Source organism: Garra rufa, chromosome 18, assembly GCF_049309525.1.
Source record: "Garra rufa chromosome 18, GarRuf1.0, whole genome shotgun sequence".
Taxonomy (NCBI): domain Eukaryota; kingdom Metazoa; phylum Chordata; class Actinopteri; order Cypriniformes; family Cyprinidae; genus Garra; species Garra rufa.
In genome coordinates this window covers 18,158,050-18,183,368 of record NC_133378.1, presented here as the reverse complement: position 1 = coordinate 18,183,368, position 25,319 = coordinate 18,158,050, and the positions used below count along the sequence as shown (strand labels likewise).

General features: G+C 35.0%; 1 protein-coding gene across 1 annotated transcript; it reads left to right on the top strand.

The window, feature by feature from the left end:
* On the top strand, positions 1-24,261 carry dnajc5ab (DnaJ (Hsp40) homolog, subfamily C, member 5ab). Its single transcript, XM_073822958.1, has 5 exons — positions 1-140; positions 13,733-13,896; positions 16,696-16,909; positions 18,117-18,288; positions 20,475-24,261. The coding sequence occupies exons 2-5, from the start codon at positions 13,787-13,789 to the stop codon at positions 20,576-20,578; spliced, it is 600 nt and encodes a 199-aa protein (XP_073679059.1). The 5' UTR covers positions 1-140; positions 13,733-13,786; the 3' UTR covers positions 20,579-24,261.
* The last annotated feature ends 1,058 nt before the right edge of the window (positions 24,262-25,319 follow it).

Below are 25,319 nucleotides of genomic sequence, written 5' to 3'. Positions count from 1 at the left end.
CGCTGCTAACGATCATAAGGCTAGACGCCGTATCTGAGTCCCGCAGGTTGATTTACCCGTTTGAAGGCCGTTTATAGATATAGGAAACAATTTCGAAGAACTGACGAACTGCACTTCTACCTACGTTTCTTTCCCAGACGGTAAGAAATGAAAACGCAGCCAGAGGAAAATCCTATCTGTGCGCCTCAATCCTGCTACACATGCATGCTGCCCTTGCTCATGGATTAGTACTGTGTTATAGTAGGTTTTTGAGCGAGAAAGCTTAACGCAGCCCGGTGCTGACCGGTGAAGCAGCGTTAAAGGGATAGTTCACCATTAGCAAAAAAGTGTCATTTCTCACACTCATGTGGTTTGATAACCGCACGACTGACTTTCTTCCTGGCGCACAAAACGAAATGTTAAAGACTGACAAATTCAGTCACCGTTCACTGTCGCTGCATTTTATTTTTCCTTTAATTTAAAGTGAACGGTGACTGCGGCCGTCATCCTGAATCTCCGTTTTTGTTTCGGAAGTGGTACGGATTTAAAACAAGTAAACTATGATATGATATCTATGTGTTTTAGTGAACTATTCCTTTAACAAGCAAACCAATATGGATGCTGAGGGCACAACAGGGAGATTAAAGCCTCTAAATCTCCAACCCGTCAGTCAACACGGTACCGTTTGGCCTCCATCAGTATTGAAACTCTTCCCACCAGGATGTCATCAGTATTTGCGGTTATTCGTTAGATTTGCGTTGCTGCTCAATCTCAAACAATGGCCTGCTTGCTAATTCTCATTGAGAGTATTGTAACAGATAGAGAAGTGAAAGGTATTGCCATCAAGTCTTTGAGTTGTTATTATCTACTCATATAAACATATTCTAGTAGGTTTAACAGGGAAAGCAGTAAGTAATCATAGCTTGAAAATACTGCTATGTTATATACTACATGCTTTTTTGTCATTGCTAATTTTATATATCTGTGTGTGGTCACATGAGTTCTGCATTGTGACTCATAACCTATAACCCCTAACTACTTTCTCTTTCTTCTGGAGCTCAACATAATGTGCATCAACTGCTATACGTTTTCTTGATTGTAAATTTGATAAAGAAGCGATTTTGCAATATAGAATTGTATTGAGAGATTTAAAGGGATAGTTCACCCAAGAATGATAATTCTGCCATCATTTACTCAATGTGCTAGTGAGGTTTTCTTTTTTGTTTTGTTTTTTACAATGGAGGTCAATGGTGACCAAAACTGCTTTGTAACTGTCAATCTTCAAAGCATTTTATTTTAAAGAGCAGGTCATATGGTGTTTTAAAGTTCCTAATATTGTGTTGGAGTCCCCTAAAACAAGTTTAAATGCGTCTAAAGTCAGAAAACATTGTAATTTTTTGAATATACATTTAATATTAGAATCATTTTGCAATGATTTCGAAACGATTCGTTCGAAGTAGTTCGAAGTAGGATTTCACTTAGAGCTGGACGGTATGACCAAAAATTTATATCACAGTATTTTTTCAAAATTATACGGTATCACGGTATATGACGGTGTTTGTTTTTTTTTTCCATGCATGACTAGGTGTTAACCACATTTCCTAATAAATTAGAGAATAATTACTGCAGTATATTGGCTTACATTGACCGGACTAGTATTAACCCAGGTTTGATTGGTCTCACAAAATGCTGCTGTTCACAAAGAAGTGACAGAGGCACTCATAATTGTAATGAGGTGAAGAAATCAGAATTCATGACTTGCAGTCAAAATACACAACACTTTATTGTGCATTCTTCATATTCCAGGACATGTTTGTGGCGGAGGTGGTGAAGCAAATTGCTTGTGTTGCCTCCTGCGGCTACTACTTTAGCCTGACCACATTTACATATGATGTAGTGATGCACCGAAATGAAAATTCTTGGCCGAAACCGAAAACCGAAAGAATTATGCCAATTATTAGTACCATTGCATTTATGGCTATGACTGTGTACTAAATCTTACATGATCAAGGCATTGCAATTGCATAAATTAATATTAAAGTTTCAAAGAATAAATCAATTATATCAATTTAAACAATTATTATCAATCAATTATTATATTACTTAAATAACATATACATATATTTTACTGCCTTTGTTTAAATTGTTTACATTTTATAACACATTATCTTGTGGATCCATGAGTTCACATTTACAACTCTATGCGTTTCTCTTCCAGCAGGAGGCGCTGTCAGAATGGTAGTACACAAAGCAGCGCAACAAATGGTTTTGAAACGTGCAGCGCTCATATCAAGCGTGCCGTAGGTGTCCTGAAAAGTGAAGCCAAAAGTTTTCGATCGCCCCCCGGTGGCTGGCTGCAGTATAGGTCATAAACCCCGCCCTCCCCATGTAATCTAATGGGACGTGAGCCAAACTAAATAATCGAATTACACGGCAAATAATTTTTTTTACAAAGGTGATTTCCATCGTGTGAGGTAGTTCTTATAATGCTGATTCATGCTCAGGTGTTCGTTTTTCTAAAAAGTTTGCTTTTAAGTAGTTATTTGATGCTATAAAAATGGGGTGTGGTGTCATGATTGTGATCGTGCGATTGGGTCTGCGAGAGTTTGGGCGGGACTTTGACACCGCGGCTCCGCCTCACGACACTACTGCGCATGCTCTGGCTCCAAACGAACCTCTACTGCGCATGCTCTGGCTCCAAATGACGTAACTTCCCCCAAGATGGTAGCGGCCATATTGAGCTGTTTTGGCTTCACTTTTCTATAGTGGAAAGAAGCGGAAACGCATTGTCCATCTTTTTTACAGTCTATGGCTCATATTTATTCAATGGATAGCTTTTTGAAGTTTCATCGCAATTCTTGTCTTTCAGTCCCCACATTTAAGACCACCTGAAATCATAATTATGACTTTCATAACCTCCTAATAACTGCAGTCATCAATGAAAATTAAGAGGTTCATTTAAGACTTTCAAAAACAAACCTTACACAAAATACTAGGGCTGCAACGATTAATCGAACGATGTTGTGAGGCGCATTTAGTCAATGAAGCCGGTACTTTGATTAGTAGTAAATCCCCATCACATGCGTTCAGCTGGAGCGGCAATTCAAACACCCCGCCGTAAATCACTGACTAGCCACAGCCAAATCGCGCTCAAAATCGAATTCGATTTTCAGCGCGATTTGGCGTGGCTTGTCAGTGATTTACGGCTTTGTTATAAAATGTAAACAATTTACCCTCTTCAAGTACCACAGAAGAAAGTCATATGGGTTTGGAACAAGATAATGAGTAAATGATGACAGAATTTAAATTTTTTGGTGAATTAACACTACAGCGTTTAATGAAATATCTTGCTTGCTGTGTTTTCTTCTAGTTGTTTGAGTATCTGCTTCCATCAGTCCAGTTTTCCTTCTTTTTTCACCTTTGTGCAGTTCTTCTGCAATTCTTCTGTTGTCATTAGCATGTATTTTATCTGCCAAATCTTTGCTTTGAATACCACTGTGGGTTGGTTATCCGTTTTTCCTACACATGTTTCTAAATTGCTGCATAACTCTGAGTGGTCCATCTCATTCAGAAAACCAGCTGAAAGCACCTTTGCACTCCATTAGCTAATTAACTGCACTTTCTTTGGAAGTTGTGCAAGGATTCGTTAAGGTTTTTGATTAGTCTGTATTCCAGTAAACACAGGCTAGCTCTGTGTTGTCAGGGGTAATATAGTACTGTCAAAAAATGTAGACTATTATTCAAAAGAATAAGGGTTAGATTAATATGTGAAATGTAAGTAAAAGATCTTTAACTTTTCCAAATCATTCTAATATGCTATTTTCGTGTTCAAGAAACATTTATCAAGATTTTTATAAATGTTGATTAATTGAATGTTCAAAAGACATTTATTAAGTCTTTTGTAACATTATGAATGTCTTTAATGTCACTTTTGATAAATTTAATGCATCTTAATGCATCTTTGCTGAATAAAAGCATTATTATTTACTTTTACAATTTAGTGTAAAAGTAGTGTATATTTTGATATTACATCTGTTATTTAGTTATTATTTTAATAGTCACTGTTCCTCTGGAACATTAGTTTTAAAATCTTTGGTAAACACTGTGCTATTCTAATGAAGGTCACAGGCACAGAAGTGCATCAATGATTTGGATGTGACATAACAGTGATGTTTAAAAGGTTAGTTGTTAACTCATCTGATGAGTTGACAGTTTCAGTTACACCCATTCATCGGAAACCTATGGAATGGTCACAAGAATCAAGTCATAGTAACATGAAGGATACAGTTTACCCTCCTTACAAATGATGGTCCTGACTTGTAGTCAGTCAAGGCATTTTTGTGGCTTTATTTGGGCCGCCCATACTTGATACACAACAGTACCTGGGTAAAACAGAAAGCAAGAATCAAAAGTTAAAGAGATAGTTCACCAAAAATGGAAATTCTGTCATTAATTACTCAGCCTCATGTCGTTTCAAAGCCGTAAGACCTTGTTCATCTTCAGAACACAAATTAGGATATTTTTGATAAAATCCGAGAGCGTTCTGACCCTGCGTAGACAGCAATGCAACCGACACATTCAAGGCCTAGAAAGGTAGTAAGGACATTGATAAAATAGTCCATGTGACATCAGTAGTTCAACCGTAATCGTATGAAGCTATGATTGATGATACATTTTTTGCCCAAAGAAAACAAAAATAATATCTTCCGTGTCTGTCTTCAACACATGTTCACCACAGTACCATGACAAGGGTCAGAAAGCTCTTGGGTTTCATCATTAAATATATCAATTTGTGTTTTGAAGATTATACAGATTTGGAACAACAAGAGGATGAGTAATTAATGACAGAATTTTCATTTTTAGGTGAACTATCCCTTTAATGATTGATAAGGACCATACTTGTTCCCTCAATAAATATTTTGATAAATGAGATAGATGCTAGTTAAAGGCTTTTTGATATTGCCAGTTTGGCTCTCTTTGTGACATTTTACTATTTTGTGAGATATGGCCCTGCGTTGGTTGCCAGGACTAGGGAGATCTTTGATGGGAAAACCACCACACAACAACCTCATCCAATTCCTACTCAACCTGATATATGGGGCAGTGCAGTGTGACACTATATTTAACACAAACGCACTGACAGTTCCATGTGTTTAACTGCCAGAATGAGACTTCACTAGTTTATTAGACACTCTTTGACTTGAATGACACATGGCATGGTCACACTGGATACTACTAACACTGTAACTGCTCTTTAAATGACCATAATAAAGATTACATATAAATGTAATGATCTATTGGCTAACAAATGTTAAAGGGGTCATGAACTGCCTTTTGTATTAGTTTGTACTGTTCTCTGAGGCCCACTTTGTACAACAAAAAACATCGTAATTTAGAAGTAATTGCCTATTTTCTGTCCTGTTTTGACCACCTTCATCAAACGCTTTGTTTGAATGGCGGTTTGTAAACTCGGAAGTAAATGCCCACTGCTATGATTGGATAACAGTTGTACATGTTTGACAGCCTACATCCTTCATGGATGAATACTGCTAGGCTAAAAACACATAAATACTCTGTATTTATCAAGCGTTCTGTAATAACAGACAAACCAATACTGACCATGTAATAAAAACAGTTACTCACACTTGTGTGTTGCGACATTACTGATGGATACAATATAGTCGGCACACATTTCAATCTTTCTGAAAATCTCTGTCGAATTGTGCCTTGTTTGTAAACAAATCTGTGGTAAAATTAAGTGGAAAAACTGTGTTTTCCACAACTTGCCACTATACAGAGTCTTGTTGTCTTCCTTCGGAGGCATCTTTGTTGTTTATGTTCCTGCATTCATCCTTTGGTATTTACACTATATGTGTGAATTGATGGGCGGAGCTAAACAGGTGGTTATGTAGAAGCAGGTGTTGATCTTCTGTTTATCCACAGTTTTATGTCATAAAGTAGCACATTTCACAACCTGTCGTATTGGCCGATTGGTTTGAATATAAGCTGGTTTTAGACTTATGGGAAAGTTCTGAGTTGTGAAACTCAGTGTTTTTATAGTACAATGACCTCTTGTATGTCAAAAGATGAAGAGGATTTTGATTTCTCAGTTCATGACCCCTTTAAGAAGTCATTCTTACTGCATGTTCAAGAGATTGTTTTAATCCTGGCAAATGGGTTGTGTTTATCTAACTGTGGTAGAATATAATACATTAACAATTTTTCAATATATCACACTTGATTTAAATGTGCATTCAGTAATGTGTGTCACTCTGAAATAATTCAGTTTAGATAAAGATTACATTGGAGTGATGTTCCTGCCCTGAAAATTCACACCTCACATGGCACACATATTTAATGTAGGTCACTGTAAGCTGTCACAGTAAAAAACACACTCAATCACCTTTTCTTTTCTAACTCTGTTTACCTAAATTATTTAACTAAAAACCCTCAGAGATTTTAAATTAGTAATTCAATAATTAAACAACATGTTTGCATGTTTGTGGTTATCTGATGACAGTTAATGATCACATGACATGCAGGTAAACAAATAAAAGATTTAATATTTTTTAGTAAGTGGATTTATTTTTCCCCTTTTTAAAGTGGGAGACAGAGAGGGGACCCAAATCTGGAAAGGTCCACAAGCTGGGATTTGAACTCGGGACGGCCATAATGCAACAACGTTATATGATGGTGCAATGCCCACTAGGTTAGCGGTACCAACATGAATTATTAGCTTTTTATCAACTTACAAACGCAATTTTGGTAAACCCTGTCTTAAACAAATCAAAGATGTATGTCACATCACCTTGTGTCTTTAAAAACCTATATGCTGTGCATTTTGAAGAAAATTAAATGACACAAAGAATCTTCACTTTGATTTTTCTGTACATAGCTGTCAAGTTCTAAAAGAGGGCAAAAAACACCATGAACTATCAAAAAGGGTCCATACAGTTTATGCACTATATTTCAAGTCATCTGAAAAATAAGTACAGCAGAGCCTAAAATTTAGGTCTCTGAAAATATTTGTCTCCACAGTTTCTCAGGATTTACACTCATATTCCCACTCTTTGTCACTGACTGGCACTTCTCTTTTTGACATTATTAGCCCATTAACAAATTTCAGTGTTGTGTTTTTTTTTTTTTTTTTTTAGTGGTCATGATGTACCAGTTGTCTTAAGTCTCCAGTATCTCCTCCTTCAGATATATTTTAATGGCATTGCCATCATAACTAAATTTGATTTAAGCAAATGAGATATTTTTGTAGGAATCAAAGTAACTTGACTGGCAACCATTAATAACAGAATTAGTCGGCAGATGTTAAAGGCACAATATGTACCCTGCTGAAAAAAACAGCTAATACCAGCCTAGGCTGGTTGGCTGGTCTTAGCTGGTTTAAGCTGGAAGTGGCTGGTTTTAGCTTGTCTCCCAGGCTGGTTTTAGCTGGTGGTTTCCCAGCCTGACCAGCTAAGACCAGCCTGGCCAGGCTGGAAAAGTGGACAAAACCCCTCTAAAACCTGCCTGCCTTCCAGCTATGACCAGCTAAAACCAGGCTGGTTGACCAGCTAAAACCAGCCAACCAGCCTAGGCTGGTTTTAGCTGTTTTTTTTCACCAGGGTATGTTTTCGCCGCTAGAGGGTTCATATTCAAAACAAACAAAGGTGTAGTTTGATGACACCGTGATTGGGAGTTGTTGTCTTCATCCCCAAAGCCGATGCAATCCATCGGGACTTGGGCAGAAATCATGTTCATGGATGAGCAAATGTATTAAAGACTTATTAAGGTCACTGTAGTATGAAGCAGGGTGGGTCTGAAAGTAATGGAAGCGAAACAAGGACCCTGGAATGATTGCGATACACGGCAAAACTTTTATTATTGCCACAGTTGACTGCTTCCACTTTTTCCGGTCATGCGTATGTAAAAAGGTAGCGCTGTTTTATCATACTAGATACATTTGAGTGTGTTGAAAGTTCTGTTATAATGCTACTCTGTGCGTTCGTCTAATACAATGCATAACATATTAGTGTCTTTGGGGTTTAGTGGACTGACAGAAAGAAGAACAATGACAAGTCAACAATGACATAAAATTATGAACACTAGTGAGTGTGATCCTGGACTGTAAAAGTTGTGGATCTTGGTTCCTTCATATGTGATATTAGACAACTGTCAAGAACGTTTTTGTTATCAACAAAATGTCACCTTAGTGTACTCAGCTGTTCGTTCATCACATCTACTCCTCAACTGTTTGGTCTCTATCTATTCTTGTTTTTTGAGATCTTTTACGCCTGTCCCTCTGGATTTTGAACACCACCTGTTTGCTCCTTATGTTGTTTTGATAGATGTTTCAGATCTTTTTTTTCTCCATTCATTTTCATTAAAATACAGTTATTTAGTTCAATTTTATGGAATTTAAATATTAATTAAATTGCCTAAATCAAAAAAGGCTTAATTTTTTAATGTAACTTATTGAAGCTCCTCATTTTTGGGGTCAATAATTAATTAAAAGTTTTAGGTGTTGCTTTAATGTCATTGATATTATTATAGTTTTTTTTTTTTTACATTATGAACTTTTTTTATTTTATATATCTTCTGTTTTCATTAAAATTTTGATGTGTGTTATATATTTAGTTTTTATTAAGTTTTAGTAAATTTAGTTTTAGTTATTTAGGTATTTCAACTTAAACTTTTCATTTAAACTAAATGAAAATGAGAAATGTTGCAACCAGCTGAAAAAAAGGAGTTTATGTTTTTAGGGGTCAACCGATACCAATTATAATAGATCAAGATAACTGATATTTTGAACCAATATATTTGTCTGGTGTAAAAATTTAAATTCATATCAAAATTAAAAATAACCAGGGCTCTGATAAAAACTTTCATTAAATGCTTTTAAATTATTTTATCGGCGAATCGGTTTAGAAAATGACCAGTACCATAAAAATGTTTAATATCGGCACCAACAGTCGACCTCTATTTAAATTTTTTTTTTTATTATTTCAAGTAATGCATGGTTTTAATTTTAGCTTTAGTTTTGGGTGACAATAATAACTGTGGTTTTAGGCATGTCGACACATTACTGCGTGTGTGTGTGTGTGTGTGTGTGTGTGTGTGTGTGTGTGTGTGTGTGTGTGTGTGTGTGTGTATTTGTTCATTGTGAACAGACTCTCATCAAACATGCCCCGCTTGCTCCTGCTATTGCATCCCTCTACAAACAGACCTTTTAAAACCAGCAGCACATAATACAAGAACACATCACTTCACCTGCTCAGATAGACAGTGAAAAGAGGATGCAAACAGAGTGACGTGGGAGGATGTTAGAGAACAAACAGAAGGACCAGACAGAGAGAACTTGATATGATGGATCAACCTATACAGGAAAGACCCGGACAGCGATGTTCATTAAGCTGTGGAGACTTTGGCAGCCGTCAGGCTGAGATGGCCACTAAAGATTTAGTCAGACCATATGGTGGTGCAGAGACAGGAGAGGGGAGGGAGTGTGTGAGAGAGAGGAAGAGAGATGGATGTTGTGTTTTGGTATAAGGCTGCATTGCAGAGCCCAGCTCCTGATGAAAATTCTATAAGTAATCACATTTAATGAAAATCTGAAGCAGGAAGTCCATCTGCTAGCAGCCTAGGAACACACAATTATTGCTGACACATTACTTAAAAAAACAACTTTGTAGTAAAAATTAAAATTAGAACATAGATTTTTCGTTTGCTGCAGTAAATGTAGGTGGTGTTTCTCTGTGTAAAAAGTACTGTCATGGTGCTAGTGAAGTGTAGTGGGAGTTTGCCGGGGCGTTGATATGCGGTTGCTAAGAGTAGTTTTTAGCACGTTGTGATGTGGTTTCTGAGGGTTGCTATGTTCAAAGTCAAAAGAGACTATAAAGTACTCGGATGTTGCTGGAATTGTATTAGTTTAAAAAAAGTAATAGTTTTATTCAACAAGGATGCATTAAATTGATCAAAAGTGACAGTAAAGACATTATCAAATGTTCTATAAGATTTCTGTTTAAAATGAATGCTTTTGTATTTATCAACTAATCCTGACTAAAATATATCAGGGTTTCAGCAAAAATATTAAGCAGCAAAACTGTTTCTGCATTGATAATATTAATAAATGTTTCTTGAACAGCAAATCAGCATATTAGAATGATTTCTGAAGGATCATGTGACACTGAAGAATGGAGTAATGATGCAGAACATTCAGCTTTTCGTCACAGGAATAGATTTAAAATTTAAATATTGTTATTAAACTATTTTCATACCTTTTTTTACTGTATTGTTGGTGAACATAAGAGACATTCACAAGAAATTCATCAAATCCAGTACATACTCTGACAGTATGCGATTTAAGACGCATATTATGATATTGTGGTCCCTAGACTCTGGTCATTTCTTTTAGGGTGTGTATTTTATTTATTTATTTATTTATTTATTTATTTTATTTGGTAGTTTATGTCTTTATTATTATTATTATTTTTTGCTTATATTTTACCAAAAATCTATTGCCAAAACAAAAAGCTTAATGGGTTAGTTCACCCAAAAATAAAAATGTATAATGTCAATAGTTACCCTAATGTTGTTCCAAACCCATAAGACTCGTCTTCGGAACACAAATTAAGACATTTTTGATAAATCTGACAGCTCTCTGACCCTCCATAGACAGCAAAGGTCCTACCATATTGAAGGGACAGAAAGATACCAAGAACAACAACTAAATAGTCCATAAGACATCAGTGGGTTAATCCTAATTTTATGAAGCTACAAGAAACTTGTTGTGGCAAAAAAAGCCAAAAATAAATGTATTCAGCAATTCTTCTCCTGTGCGTCAGTCTAGCGCTATTTTGGAGAGTATCACGATGCATGCGCGCACTTTACTCTAAATGTAAACCATGCGAGAAAAGCGAGCACATACATCGTGATACTAGTTATTTTGATTTTTATTTTTTAGCACAAAAAGTTTTCTTGTAGCGTCATAAAATGACGATTGAACCACTGATGTCACATGGACTACTTTATCGATGTCCTCACTACCTTTCTGGGCCTTGAACATGGTAGGACCCTTACTGTCTTTGAAGAGTCAGAAATCTCTTGGATTTCATCAAAAATATTGTAATTTGTGTTCTGAAGATGAACAAAGCTCTTACTGGTTTGGAATGACATGAGAGTGAGTAATTAATGACAGAATTTTTATTTTTGAATGAACTAACTCCTTAATTTTCAGTTGCCTAACAAAATAATAGCTCTCATTAAGCCACAGGATTTGAGGTATCATGCATTTAATTACTTTTAGATATGAGATAATTATCTTTATTATTAAGAATAATTAAAGATTTGAAAATCCTAGGCATGAGCAAAAGTAAATACTATTAGAAAGCACCACAAGCATCTAAGCATGTTGAATTAGTTTTGACACAAATCATCAAAGACGATTCTGAGGTAACGTCAGAGGCCCAGCAAAATCACTCAAACACACTATTAGTGAATCACACCTGGAGGAATTATGGGAGTGTCCCAGTTGAAGAAGCACACCAGGTTTGAGAAGGGACAGAAATAACCCTTCACTTATTCAGATGCTCCGCTAATACTAATCTGCTAATACTCGCTAACAAGCTGCACGATTAGCCTGGAAAGAAGGCGAAACTGTCTCAGAGCACAGCGCAGAAAGCTCCTCAGATGAGGAAAAGTGGTGTTTGTATTCATTTAAACAGTCGTCACAAGTGCTTTTTGCAAATTAGTGATTTATTGGCTTTGTGTTGTGACAGTGGAATGTGTCCTCTCCTGGCAGCCATTTTGTTTGGCGTTGTCTTAACCTGAATTACTCTGGGTTAATGGGTTAATTGTCTTTGATTCATACTGAGGATGTAACTTCTTATCCTCCCTGTTTGAAAGTCATTGTCTCCCTGCGTGTTTTCACTTGAACACATACCTGATAACATATCACATAGCTACTCTAATACTCTGGCTGAGCCAGTTTATCTGTCTGCATGAAGTAAGCTTAATAAACTTTTAATGAAGGAAAAATGTGCTTAATTGTCCTGACAATAATGCCACACTGCAATTACAGTGCCTTGTGAAATTATTCATACCACTTTATTTTTTTTCACATTTTGTTATGTTGCTGCCTTATGTTAAACTACTTTAAATTACTTTTTTTCCCACATCAATCTACACTCCCTACTCTATAATGGCAAAGCAAAAAATAGGTTTTTAACATATGTGCAAATTTATTAAAAATAAAAAACTGAAAAGATCCCTTTGCATAAGTATTCATACCCTTTTCTGGGACGCCTGAAATTTAGCTCAGGAGCATTCATATTGCTTCTAGATGTTACTACACTTCGAGTGGAGTTAAATTGTGGCAAATTCATTTGAATGAGTATGATTTAGAAAGGCACACACCTCTCAGAAAAGGTCTAACAGCTGAAAATGCATATCAGAGCAAAAAACAAGTCCTGAGGTCAAGATAACTGCCTGTAGAGCTCAGTGACAGACTTGCGTTAAGGCAATGATCTAGGGAAGAGTTCAGAAAAAAATGTGCTGCATTGAAGGTTTACAGAAGCATTATCCATAATGGAAGACAATTGGAACAACTAGGACTCTAGAAAATGTCTGCCAGCCCCCATCCAAGCTGACAGAGCTTGAGAGGTGCAAAGGTGAGGCAAAGAATGGCAGATAATTGCCAAATGCAGATGTGCAAAGCTTGTCACATCATACCCAAAAAGACTTGAGGCTGTGAAGGTGCTTCAACTATGTACTGAGTTAAGGGTATGAATACTTATGCAATGTACTTGTTTCAGTGTTTTATTTTTAATAAATTTGTAAAATTTACCTTCCATACACCATAATAATGACAAAGCAAAAACCAGATTTGCAAATTTGACAAATTTATTAAAAATAAAACACTGAAATAAGTACATTGCATAAGTATTCATACCCTTAACTCAGTACATAGTTTTTATATTTGTTATATAATATTTTAATAGATTAAAAAAAAAAAAAAATTATGAAGGGGTATGAATAATTTCGCAAGGCACTGTATGTAGACTTAATTGTCTTCATCCAATAAAAATCTCGGACAATCAAATTTAAGCTTGCAATTTTGAAAAGCTCAACATTGTTCTTTTTGCTACTTGAATCAGATACAGTGGTGCATTCGAGTCATGCCGGAAATATCGTATTTATGAGTTAAATGCACATGGATGCCACCACAAAACCATAATTACGAGTGGGAAATGTTCTCGACAAGCCTTGAGTTTCTAAGTTAAGGGCTTGTCAGTGAAAAAACATAAAGGGTTAATACAAGTATTAGAAAAGAATGCCAATCCCAAAAAGGATCCAGCAACTCTCCCTTCTATTCCAGCTCTTCCCTGAATGCTAGAGTCATGTGACTTCTTTCAGCTGTGTGGATTCTTTGCAGACCTCAGTATGAGTGTACACACTGTTAATGCACTGACTCAGAACAGGGATATTTGGGAAAATGATGACTCCTATGACTCTCGCTGATGTGATAATGGTGGTACTCAGTGTTTTTTCTGTACTAAAGGGTATAGGTAATGGGTTTTAGAGTCTCAGGAATAGTATATAATGATAATAAAATCATTTCAAGTCTTATTTTGCATGTGCATCCTTTCATTCTTTGTACATTATGCTGCTATGTGAAAAAGACAAAGAGCAGTGTAGGAATAAAAGCAGATGCAGGAGTATATATATCACATATAAACATATGTTTCTCTGCTTTTTCTTTCAGACAGAGGTGGTGGTTGTGGTGTGAGGGGAGTGTGTGTGCACGTGTGTGCGAGTAATGGCGGAGCAGCAGAGACAGCGTTCACTCTCCACGGCGGGAGAATCACTATATGTGGTCTTGGGAGTTGAAAAGAACACAGGACCAGAAGACATAAAGAAATCCTACAGGTAAGACACTTTTGAGGGACGTAGGAAGCTGGGGTGTAGCGTCTGGGTATGCAGGTGCATATGGGCCCGGGCAGATTTGGGGCCCGCCAAGCCGAGATTGAGCTTTTAATTGAAACAAGGGAACGAATAGAATTCTGCATGGGCCCAGCCCTGGCTCAAGACGCTCAGGCCCAAGCCCTGCCCTTGTCTGACAGCTTATCAGAACAGAGCCCGTGTTGCAGTTATTAATATAGTTCCGTTTTAAAATTTAAATGGCAAAGTGGCTAGATTTTGTTTTGTTTCTTTATTAAATTAATTTAGATATATATTTAGAACATTTTCTGTTTGTTAAATTCAAGCTTTTTTTTTTTTTTTTTTTTCTAAAGTGAAGCGACCAGCGGCAATGAGTTGAGCATGTTTGAACAATTTAGCTTTCTCAAATCAACACGACTTGCCTAAAATAAAATCTGTAGACATAAAACACTTAATGCATTTCACAATAATAATTTAAACATTTAACCTACATAAATGTGACTGTTAGACGCATATCCAATAGTTTGTGCGAAGAGTGGAAGCTAAAGCGCGCTTTGCAGTACATGGAAGCGCCAGTGCGTTCACTTGCATTTTTTTTCTTATTAATAGCGGAAACCTAAAATACGCCATCATTTGTGCTCATAAAGGTAAGAGTAATACATCATTTAGAACTGCAAAAGGTCTACTTTTGTGTGCACTCATAATATCAACAAAACGTTATGCTTTCGTAAAATAGCTAAAGAAAACAAACGTGCGCTTTCTGCCGTCTCTGTCTTGAGTAGGAGCGCTTCATAAAAATGATCCGAAACTCAGCAAATATTTGCCTCACAGACAGGATAAATATATCTATAGAATGCTTTAAATTACTACTTTAAAACGATTTTATGAGACACCGTTTTTATTAATTTTTTCAACATGCATTTAAATATTTTTTCATGTTTATTTCGTACTGCAAATATTAAAGAGTAAATATAGTTAAAGAGAAATTAAAGAGAAAACATTTATTGCTTGTATTCTATGATAAAATTGACCAATTTTATAGGCTGATCGAGACTTACATGCTACAAATAATGAATGGACTTGAAAATGTTAAATATTATTTCCAAGCATTTATACATAACTAAAACAGCTTGTGAATACTCACGTAACGTTATGTACTTCAGAAAAATCAACAAGTTAACCGAGTTGGAGCCCATTATTGGGGGGCCCCTACAATTTTTTTTTTTTGCATATGGGCCCAGGGCTGACTTGCTACGCCACTGGTAGGAAGATTGTTCCAACATTGCCATTGAAAACGGTCGAAAAAAATGCACAGGTGTGGGGGTTCTTTCCATTTATTATTTATTTCTTTTTGTAATTTTATTTCAATATCTTAAAGAGAAAGGTTATCCAAAAATGAAAATTTTGTCATTTACTCAGCCTCATGTCATTTCAAACCTGTATGAATTTTCTCAGAAGAAAGTAAATCATACAGATTTGGAAAGTGAGGGTGAGTAAATGATTACATTTTTTGGGTGAACTATGCATTTGCGTTTCTAATTAAATCCACTAGAGGGCGACAGAACTTTTTCCTTTCTTCCTCTTTTGAAAACTTATACCATACTGTTCTTACAACTGCTGCTATATAGTATGCATATTGTAAACAGCATGTACATTTTTGTATGTATGAATACTGAAACGACTGATTGAATTTGCTAACATTTATTGTGGTGTGATATTTTTGTAAAAAAGTATTTTATATGCTATTTTTAAATAATAGTAGGAAGTTGGCATACCGTGGAGTTATCAGAAGTGGAATGACGACCATAGTCGGGTGAACTATAGTGATAAATAGCAACTGCAGCAAACATAATTTTTGCGTTCTCATTTTCTCCAATAGCAAAAGAAAAAAAAAATCCGTTCTAGCGTTTCTATGTCTTAACAAAAAAGGAAACAAATATTGAGAGATTATGTTGGTCAGAGGGCAGTTCAGCACTTTTTCAAGGTATTAAAACATTAAGTATAGTGTTATAAGTGTGGGTCAATGATGTTGATGTCCACGTCAAAAGAAATTTACAAAAGTGATTCTATGTCCATAGAAAGCATTAAATGTAAGTAAAAGTGTCTACTTTTAGTTTTTGGAGAATGTCAAAATTTGGTTGAAATAATGTTACATTGTCATTCAGTGACACAAAATAACAAAGTAAAAATTCAAATGACTTGCTTATTCTGACTTGTACACATTAAAATATATAAAAGAATATAGGAGTATCTTAAATTTTATTGTGTTTTAAATGAGTAAAAAAATCTGACTGACAAATGGGCAAAACCTGCGATAGTGGCACATTTAGAAAAATGTGGAATTAGAACTAATTAGTATTTGGGGTGAAAGTAATTTATCTTTTATTATGTCAAATAGTTGATTTTTGTTGTAAATGTGCCTGACAAGATTGTTCCACTGAATAACATTTTAGTGGGTGTCTTCTGTAAATTAGTGAAAAATGTATGACAATGTATTTATTTTTTGCTTAGAAAAACAAAAATGCAACTAAATTAAACAGAAAACATTTCAATTTTTGGGGGGGGAAACAATCCCTTAAACCCTTTTTTTTAATCTTTTTTCCTTGATGTTAATGTAAACATCACGTCAACACGTACATAGTCATTGTTTGTAGTCTATTTCTATCATAGCCATTGTTTAACATTAACACATCTAAAAATAAATTGGCAAGGATGCCAGGCGAAGGTCATGCTTGTATTCATTTTCAGGACATCAAGTTCAGTTATTTCTGTTCTTCTGATTTGCAGAAAATTAGCTCTGAAGTTCCACCCGGACAAAAATCCTGACAATCCAGAAGCGTCTGAGAAATTCAAAGAAATCAACAATGCTCATGCCATTCTGTCAGACCCCACCAAACGCAACATCTATGACAAATATGGATCTCTGGGACTCTATGTGGCAGAACAGTTTGGAGAGGAGAATGTTAACACATACTTTGTATTGTCCAGCTGGTGGGCCAAGGTTAGTCATACACACAAACACACACAAAAGATAGTAGATAAAATAGTTCTGCACAACCATTCAAAAGTTTGGAGACAGATTTTTATTTATTCATTAATTTTATTTTTAATACTTTTATTCAGAAAGGATGTATTAATCCAAAGTGACAGTAATAACATTTATATTTTAACAGTTTCGACAAAAATATTAAGCAGCACAACTGTTTAGATAATAAGAAGCGTTTCTTGAGCAGCAAATCAGGACGTCAGAATGATTTCTGAACGATCATGTGACATTGAAGACTGGCATAATGATGCTGGAAATTCATCTTTAACATCACGGGAATAAATGACACTTTAAAATGTATTATAAGAGGAAAAACTTTGAGCTATGCTTACTTTACTTGTTAGGAGCACTTGTCAAAATTTCAGGAGCACATTCTAAACAATAATCAAAAAATCTGAAAAAAAAAATTAGCCTTCCCATTACAAGGTGAAATTTGACTCCTTAAAGTGATTTACAGGGGAATTTTGTTTTTACTTTTTCATATGTTTAATGACTACAGTCAAATTCATTAAGTCATGTTGAAATTAATGTTTTAAATATAAAATGTTGAATACAGAAATATTAAAGATTTAAATAACTGAAACGATCTGCCAGCAGGTGGCGGAAAAGCACTGATTTAATTACTGAATCATCATTCATTTGATTCTTTTGAACGACTGGTTCATTTAGGAATAAAACAAGTGACTCTCTTTATGAATGGATATTGAATAATTTCACTAGATTCCTTCATAAACGAAACACCGCTGTTTGAATGGAGATGCGCAGCGGCTCAGTTGTGATTTGTTTCAGACTACTTTTGACGAGGAAAAGAGTTTTAGTCAGACAATGTATGTCACTTAATAATAACTTCTTGTTTATTTAACTGCTGTATTAAATCAATATCTCATTTACAAACTTCCTTAAAATGATTAAAAGCTTCACTCATCTTAGTTTGCGATATCACAAAGCTGTTATAATCAACAACGCTCTCTAAACTGCACAATCAATCTCTTATTAACACTCTCTCTACACTTTGTTTATGAAATGATTCGTGAGATATGTCCGTGATACATTACTCAACGTTGCAAAAACATAGAAACATTCAAAGCTCCCCTGAGTGCAAACACAAATATGCCAATTAGGTCATTCGGTTATAATGTTGAATTCCTCTTTTTTTGGACAGGCATTGTTTATATTCTGCGGTGTGGCCACAGGCTGCTATTTCTGCTGTTGTCTGTGCTGCTGTTGTAACTGCTGCTGTGGGAAGTGTAAACCTCATCCTCCTCGACCAGATGACCCAGAATTCTATGTGTCTCCTGAAGACTTGGAAGCTCAGATGCAGTCTGATGAGAGAGGTGAGACACTCTGACACACATTCATTCACAACAGTCAAATAAACATGGTAATGTTGACATGGAAGTTTTGTGGCTATTAGTCTATGTCTGTAAGCTTTTTACTTACAAAAAAGCTAGTTTACTTACCAAATGTAGTGTAATAAACTCCTAGAAGTCAAGTAAAATGGTTTCTAGATTGAACCTGTCCCAATTACTTACTACTACCTGTCAATGATAACCAATAGCATGTTTGATATAAAGTAATAGTTCACTCAGAAATGAAAATTCTGTCATTATTTATTCACCGTCAAGTTGTTCCAAACCTGTATGACTTTATTTCTTCTGTACAAAATAAGATATTTTTGTATACTATGAAAGTAAGTGGGGACCAGCAACTGTTTGGTTACCTAAATTCTTCACATTATTTTCTTGTGTGTTCAACAGAGTAAAGAAAATCAAACAGATTTGGAACAACTTGATGGTGAATTAATGATGACAGAATTCTTATTATTGAGTAAACTGTCCCTTTATTTAATTTAATTAATTAATTTTATTATTATTTTGTTTTGTATTTTGTTGTTATTGTAGTGTTTAGCCATATAAATAGCCAAAATAAAAAAGAATGCAGTTCTGCAGGGAAAATATATAAACTAAATCCACATTATAAATTTTACTTTATTAATGTAAAATTACAGTATAAATAATTTAAAATGTAAGTGGGTCAAAGACATAAAAGGGATTAAGCATAAAAGCAACAAGTGTAATACTGCTTTAAATTGTTGTTGGTTTTCCAAAAAAATATAAAAAAGATTTTAGTTTTTCTGAGGAAAAAATAAATATCATACATTTTCCCCTAATTTACAGAAGACACCCACTAAAATGTAATTTAGTGTAACAATCTTGTCAGGCATATTTACAAGAAAAATCAATTTATTACGTGTTATATGACGAATTACTTTCACCCCAAATACTAATTAGTTGTAATTCTGCATTTTTAAAATTTGCCACTATCCTAGGTTTTTCCCATTTGTCAGTAATTCTTTTTTCTCAATTAAAACACAATAAAATGTAATGTGCTTCCTAATTAATTTATATATTTTAATGTGCACAAGTCAGAATAAGCATATTGTTTGAATTTTTACATAAATATTGTTACACTGAATGACAATGTAAAAACATTCTGCAAAAACATTTGAAACCTTAAAAGTAGACACTTTCCTTACATTTAATGTGCTTTCTATGGACTTTTGTACATTTTGTAAAATGTGGACATCTTAACGTCTTTGACCCATGTACATTTCTTTTAAATGTTCATTTTAAATGTTAAAAAATTGAACTGTATGTACATTTCTTTTAAATGTTAACTATTAAAACAACATTTAGACGAATTACAACTACACAGTTGCTTTAAAAACTTACAAGAACAGTGTTAAATGTAATCAAAATTAATGAATATTTAAATGTTGTGATGCCTAAAACCATAGCATTTAAAGCTGAGTTTAGTTTCTAGTGTTTGATATGCATTTATTTATTTTTATTTAATTTTTTCTTTCTAGTCTTCATGATTTTTTTTAAACAAGACATAATCATTTTTATTATAACTTGAAAATAATTATCAGTTATTTGTATCAGACAGAATTTTAATATTAGTTTATTTTTAGTTTGGAGGGGTGTATTAACTAAATGCTGTTAAGACGTTTTTGTTTGTTTGTATTAAGACCTTCAAAATATCCTACTTTCCCTATTACCTTATTTTTAAATAGGAAATGCATTTGGAAATAAAACTGTTAAGCAAATTATTTCATTGGGTCATAAATAAATGTTCATAGCGCAGTTCAGTGCATGTTATTGTAAAGGAATAATGACTGTCTCATAACCTTTCATCACAATGTCATCATTTTATCTGCTTCTGAAAACCTTTCTTTTCTGCTGACATAACTAAGGCCGTGCAGGTGGGTCAATAATATAATTGGTTTCAATCAAATCCCATTAAATAAAATAAAAGTCCTGCCTAATATGTTTGCCAGTTTCACTTACAGTTGAAATGCCCTCAGATTGTTTATTTACTCGGTGAAAATCTGTTCAGTTTTTAAAGTGGCTTCCTGGCAGTCACGTATCATCCCTATAATGCTTAGCAACAGGGTTCAATTTGAGCTGTTAGCCGGTCATATTATAAAGCAGCATGACACTTGTGTGTGTTTCCACAGATGGCAGCAGCCCCATTGTGATGCAGCCGTCCTCTGCCACAGAGACCACTCAGCTGACCTCAGACTCTCACCACACCAGCTACCGGACAGACGCCAGCTATTAAACCTCCCTTTCTCCCTCTCTCGCACACACACACAAACACACACACACGGGACCACCATGCCAGAAGAGGTCACGGTGGGCAATGGCTGATCTGGAGGAAAGAGGATAAGTGGTTAGTTAGTTAAAGTATCATTGGAAAACCTGAAACGCTCCACTGTACAGGGCAAGAAGCAAGTTTTTTATTTGTCTTTAACCTCTGTTCTCAAACTTACTGCTGTGTTATATTCAACACACAAACACACACACACACACACACACACACACACACTCACAAGGACTTTCTTACAGTCTCCATACAGTCTTCCTGCTATGATCCAATCATCTTGGTGGCTCTTGTTGTGCAATTTGCACTAGTTCACACTGCATTTGTCTACACATAATCACTTAAAATAATTTTGTTTATCTTATTGGAAGTATGAATTAGTTTCCACAACTAAAGGAAACAAGTAATTATTGTTGTATGCTTTAGTGAATTCAGCTATCATTATAGTTTAGAAAAATTTGATAATTCTAGAGGTTGTCAAACATACACTACTATTCAAAAGTTTAGGGTCAGTCTTTTTTTTCTTTTTTTTTTTAGAAAGGATGCGTTAAATTGATCAAAGGTGGCAGTAAAGACATTTATAATGTTACAAAAGATTTCTATTTCAAATTAGTGTTGTTCTTTTGAGCTTTATGTTTGTCAGAAGTCCTTAAAAACACAAACATTTATAATCAGGGGTGAACACGTACCCATTGTACCCATTTGCGTACCGACATGGTTGCAGCTGTTAATGTACATTTACCATTTTAGATCGACAAACTGTAATATTGGTTTCTATTCGAACTGAAAGCATAATTATAGACTATTCGCTGCCGTTTTCAAAGCACAATGCAAAAACGTGACATTTCACTGAACGCTCTTTAAAGGTGCCATAGAATGGAAAACTGTATTTACCTCGGCATATTTGAATAATAACAGTTGTCAAACACCATCGTTTCCTCCTCCTTATATAAATCTGGTGTTTGCAAAAGACCACTGAAAAATAGGCCAACTATTACGTAAGAGTCGCGATCGTTAATAGTCACGCCCCCAACATTTGCCTAGCCAATTATCAGAAGTTCTGCAGCTAAGCTATTGTGGGAAAAAAAACAAAGCGAGGACAATAGCGAAAATGGCAGATCACGGAAATAAATGTTATGTCCCAGGCTGGCAGGAGATGTTAAGTGCAGGCATCACAAAAATAAAAGTAAATGATCGTGCATTCAAAACATCAGTTTCAATGACCCACATAATAGTGTCTCGAGCTCCGAGATTAAATGTATATTTTCATCCATGTGGCAGCTACTGAATGAGCCGCTCTGTGAAACAGCCAATCAGAGTAGAGCTCATCATTATTATTCATGAGCCTTCCAAATAAGGTAATAACAAACCATTTCTTTCTAGGGATAAATCCTAGGGTTGTAAATGGACCTGTAAAACCATTTCTGGAGAATTTTTTGCCCTTTCCTATGCCATATAATTTTTGTGTAGATATCAGAGAACAATTTAAAATATTGTATCAATGCATTCTATGGCACCTTTAATTGGGAGCGTGTATACTGAAGGTCATCCGCGTCCGCCCACCGCTTGCATTACGTACTTGCCGGCAACCCGCCAAAATAAAAGCTTGCTAATTTAGGTTTGAAAATGGTGAAAATTCACATAAAGTAAATATTATGATTTTATTTTTAAGTTTACTATAAAAAAAATTGTTTTTTATGTAGTTCTCCCATTTTATTTTAAAACATAATACTACTACTACTACATCTTATTATTTTGTTTATTTAAGAAAAAAATAAAGTCCAATGATATTATTATCACTATTATTATTATTATTTTTTTTTTAAGAGTTATATTTTATGGGTCAAGCGATGTGTAATGTGAGGACCAAACCAAATCTCCAGGTACTCGTATGAGTACCATGTGTGCATCCCTGTTTATAATAATAAAAGTGTTTCTTGATCAGCAAATCAGCATATTAGATGATTTCTGAAGGATCATGTGACACAGAAGACTATGCTGAAAATTCGGCTTTGGCATCACAGGAATAAATTATATTATAAAACATATTAAGGATAGAAAACAGTAATTGTAACAATATTTCACAATTAATGTTTTTACTGTATTTTTGATCAAATAAATGAGTGAGCATAAGACACAACCCAAACTTATCCAACTTATTATTGACCTTTCCATGCATTTTGATCGACTCCGACTAGCACAAACTTCACCATCACATCATAAATATTGTCCTGGGTTGGTTTTTAACAAACAGTTCTGTGCCATTTTCATTTAGCAGAAATCACACTATATAAGTTATAATCCTTCAGGTGCAAAGTGTTTCTTTACATCAATAGGAAATGGTTTGCAGTAGTTTGATAGGTATATATTTTACTAAACAGTAAGGCAGTGTAATGTGGTCACTGAGGACGTGGTTGAGGACACATTGCTGTGTCATGTTGTGTATGTTTATGTGAGCCGTCTCTGATGTTAATGGCATCTGGTGGGCACCTACTGTCGAATATAATCATGCAGTGCTTAGCTGTGCTCAATTTCAGCCACATGTCTTACTGTGGTTGTGGTGTGTGTGTCTATGTTTGTGTGTGTAATCAATCACTGGAAAAAAGTTTGGGGTTTGCCAGATACATACAAACACATACCTTTGTGACAGGATATTTAATCTTGAACAGGCGTTTTGTATTTCCATCTGTATTCTCAAGGCTTTGCTGAGGTAAAGAGTTAGTGTTTGCGTTCCTCAGGATTGTGGTTTTAGAAAGCATAAGCCCATCCTCAGACAGCTGGGTTCAAAACAAGCACAAGAGGATTGTGTGTGAAAGGGTTTATCTGCACAAAACATACAGTATACTTCCTATATAGTTCAGTAACATCATTAGTGATTTTCATTAACTAGTTTCTAGTTTAGTTTCACACTGACCCAAAATTGTTAATTGATGCATACTTTTTAGTGTGATACATTTTTAAAAACGTATTTAAACAACTCATTGTACCCATAATTTAATCTTGTTTCCTAGTGCCATGGTTTAATATCATCAGGTCAACATAATATTAGTTCATACACATTAAAGGGTATTAAGACTTGTTTGGCTTAATAAAACGAAAATGATGTCTCTTACTAAAATACACTCTTAAAAATAAAGGTGCCGTAGAAGAACCTTTATTGTCTAAATGGTTGAATAAAGAACCTTTAATATCTGAAGAACCTTTCTGTTTTACAAAAGGTTCTTTGTGGCAGGAGAAGGTTCTTCAGATTATAAAAAGGTACGAAAAAGATGGTTCTTTATAGAGCCTTTGACTGAACGGTTCTTTGTGGAACCAAAAATGGTTCTTCTATGGCATCGCTGTGAAGAACCTTTTAAAGCACCTTTATTTTTAGGAGTGTATGTAGTAGAAAACCCATGAAAGATGTAGTTATTTAGAAAACCCACATTGTTTTATACATATTTTGGACTGTGTTTTTTTTTGTTTGTTTTTTTCGATTACATCAGATGGTTGCACTCGGTGGCTCGCTACCTGTTACTATTTTTATCTTGGGAAAAAAATACTGATACCATGACCACAGCTACTGAAAGAGCTTACAGGTGGCGATGGATACAAGCATAGGCTTAAACCAAAAGCCGCACCATTGATTTTCCCCCACAAAGAGTTTAAACACGAGTGAAATTCACGCTGAGAAACTCGTCATGACAAGCGTTGCGTATTCACATCCTGCCAGGATGGCATCTAGCGTTTGTCTCAGCCATTTGTAAGCTCTTTCAGTAGCTGTGGTCTACTTAAAGCCTCAAAGACATTAGGACTAAAGTGGAGAGAACAAAGATGCTGGTCTTTAGAAAATTGTATTCGTCCACAGACATCTTCCCATTGTTTTCTCCTCTTCTTATCGGTAAGAAAGCAGTGAAGACTTAAATCGCTTTTCTTGTTGCCCTTCGACTGAAAATTACAACCAAAAGCTGCACAATGTGGCATCATATCTGTATTTTATTTTCTGAGTGTTGCAATAAAAATAGCAACAGGTAGCGGCTGTAGTTTGAGTGCGTCACCATTGTCTAAAATATGTATAAAACGATATGGATTTTTAAAATAACGTCAGTTTTTCATGGGTTTTCTACTACATTTAGTAAGAGACATTATTTACGTTATATTAAACCATACAAGTCCTAATACCTGGGGTTTCCTTTAACAGTATTAATACTGTTATTTATGCCAGAAAATATGCGTAACTCTGTGATCTGTATTCTTCAGACTAAAATAGTTCATGCTTACTTGATTTCATCTTCTCATATCCACAATTCATGGTTCCCAGTCTTGTAAAACTGGGAATATCACAGAAGTTTAAAATTGTGACTTTCCAGCCTTTAGGATTTATGGAAATTAAGAAAAAGTATTGAAAATGTCTGTTCTGTATACATTTTAAAATATTTAGTGGCTGGAAATTGTTCTTCATGAGCTACAATCCTAAAAATTATTGTACAAATCCTGTCTATTAATCATGAGTGAATGGAAAAGTCATTTGTCAAACAATTTGGGAACCCTGACACTTGCAACCTCCTTTTTAGATCTTCTCTTTTCTTTTATCTCTTAGAATACATGCATATTTTTATTTTATTAAAATTTTTTGATAGGGGTGAACATAAACACACAGATTTAAGTGTAGGAAATCTTAATTTTTCTGTGTGTGTATGTGTGTGTGCTGTTTGAAACT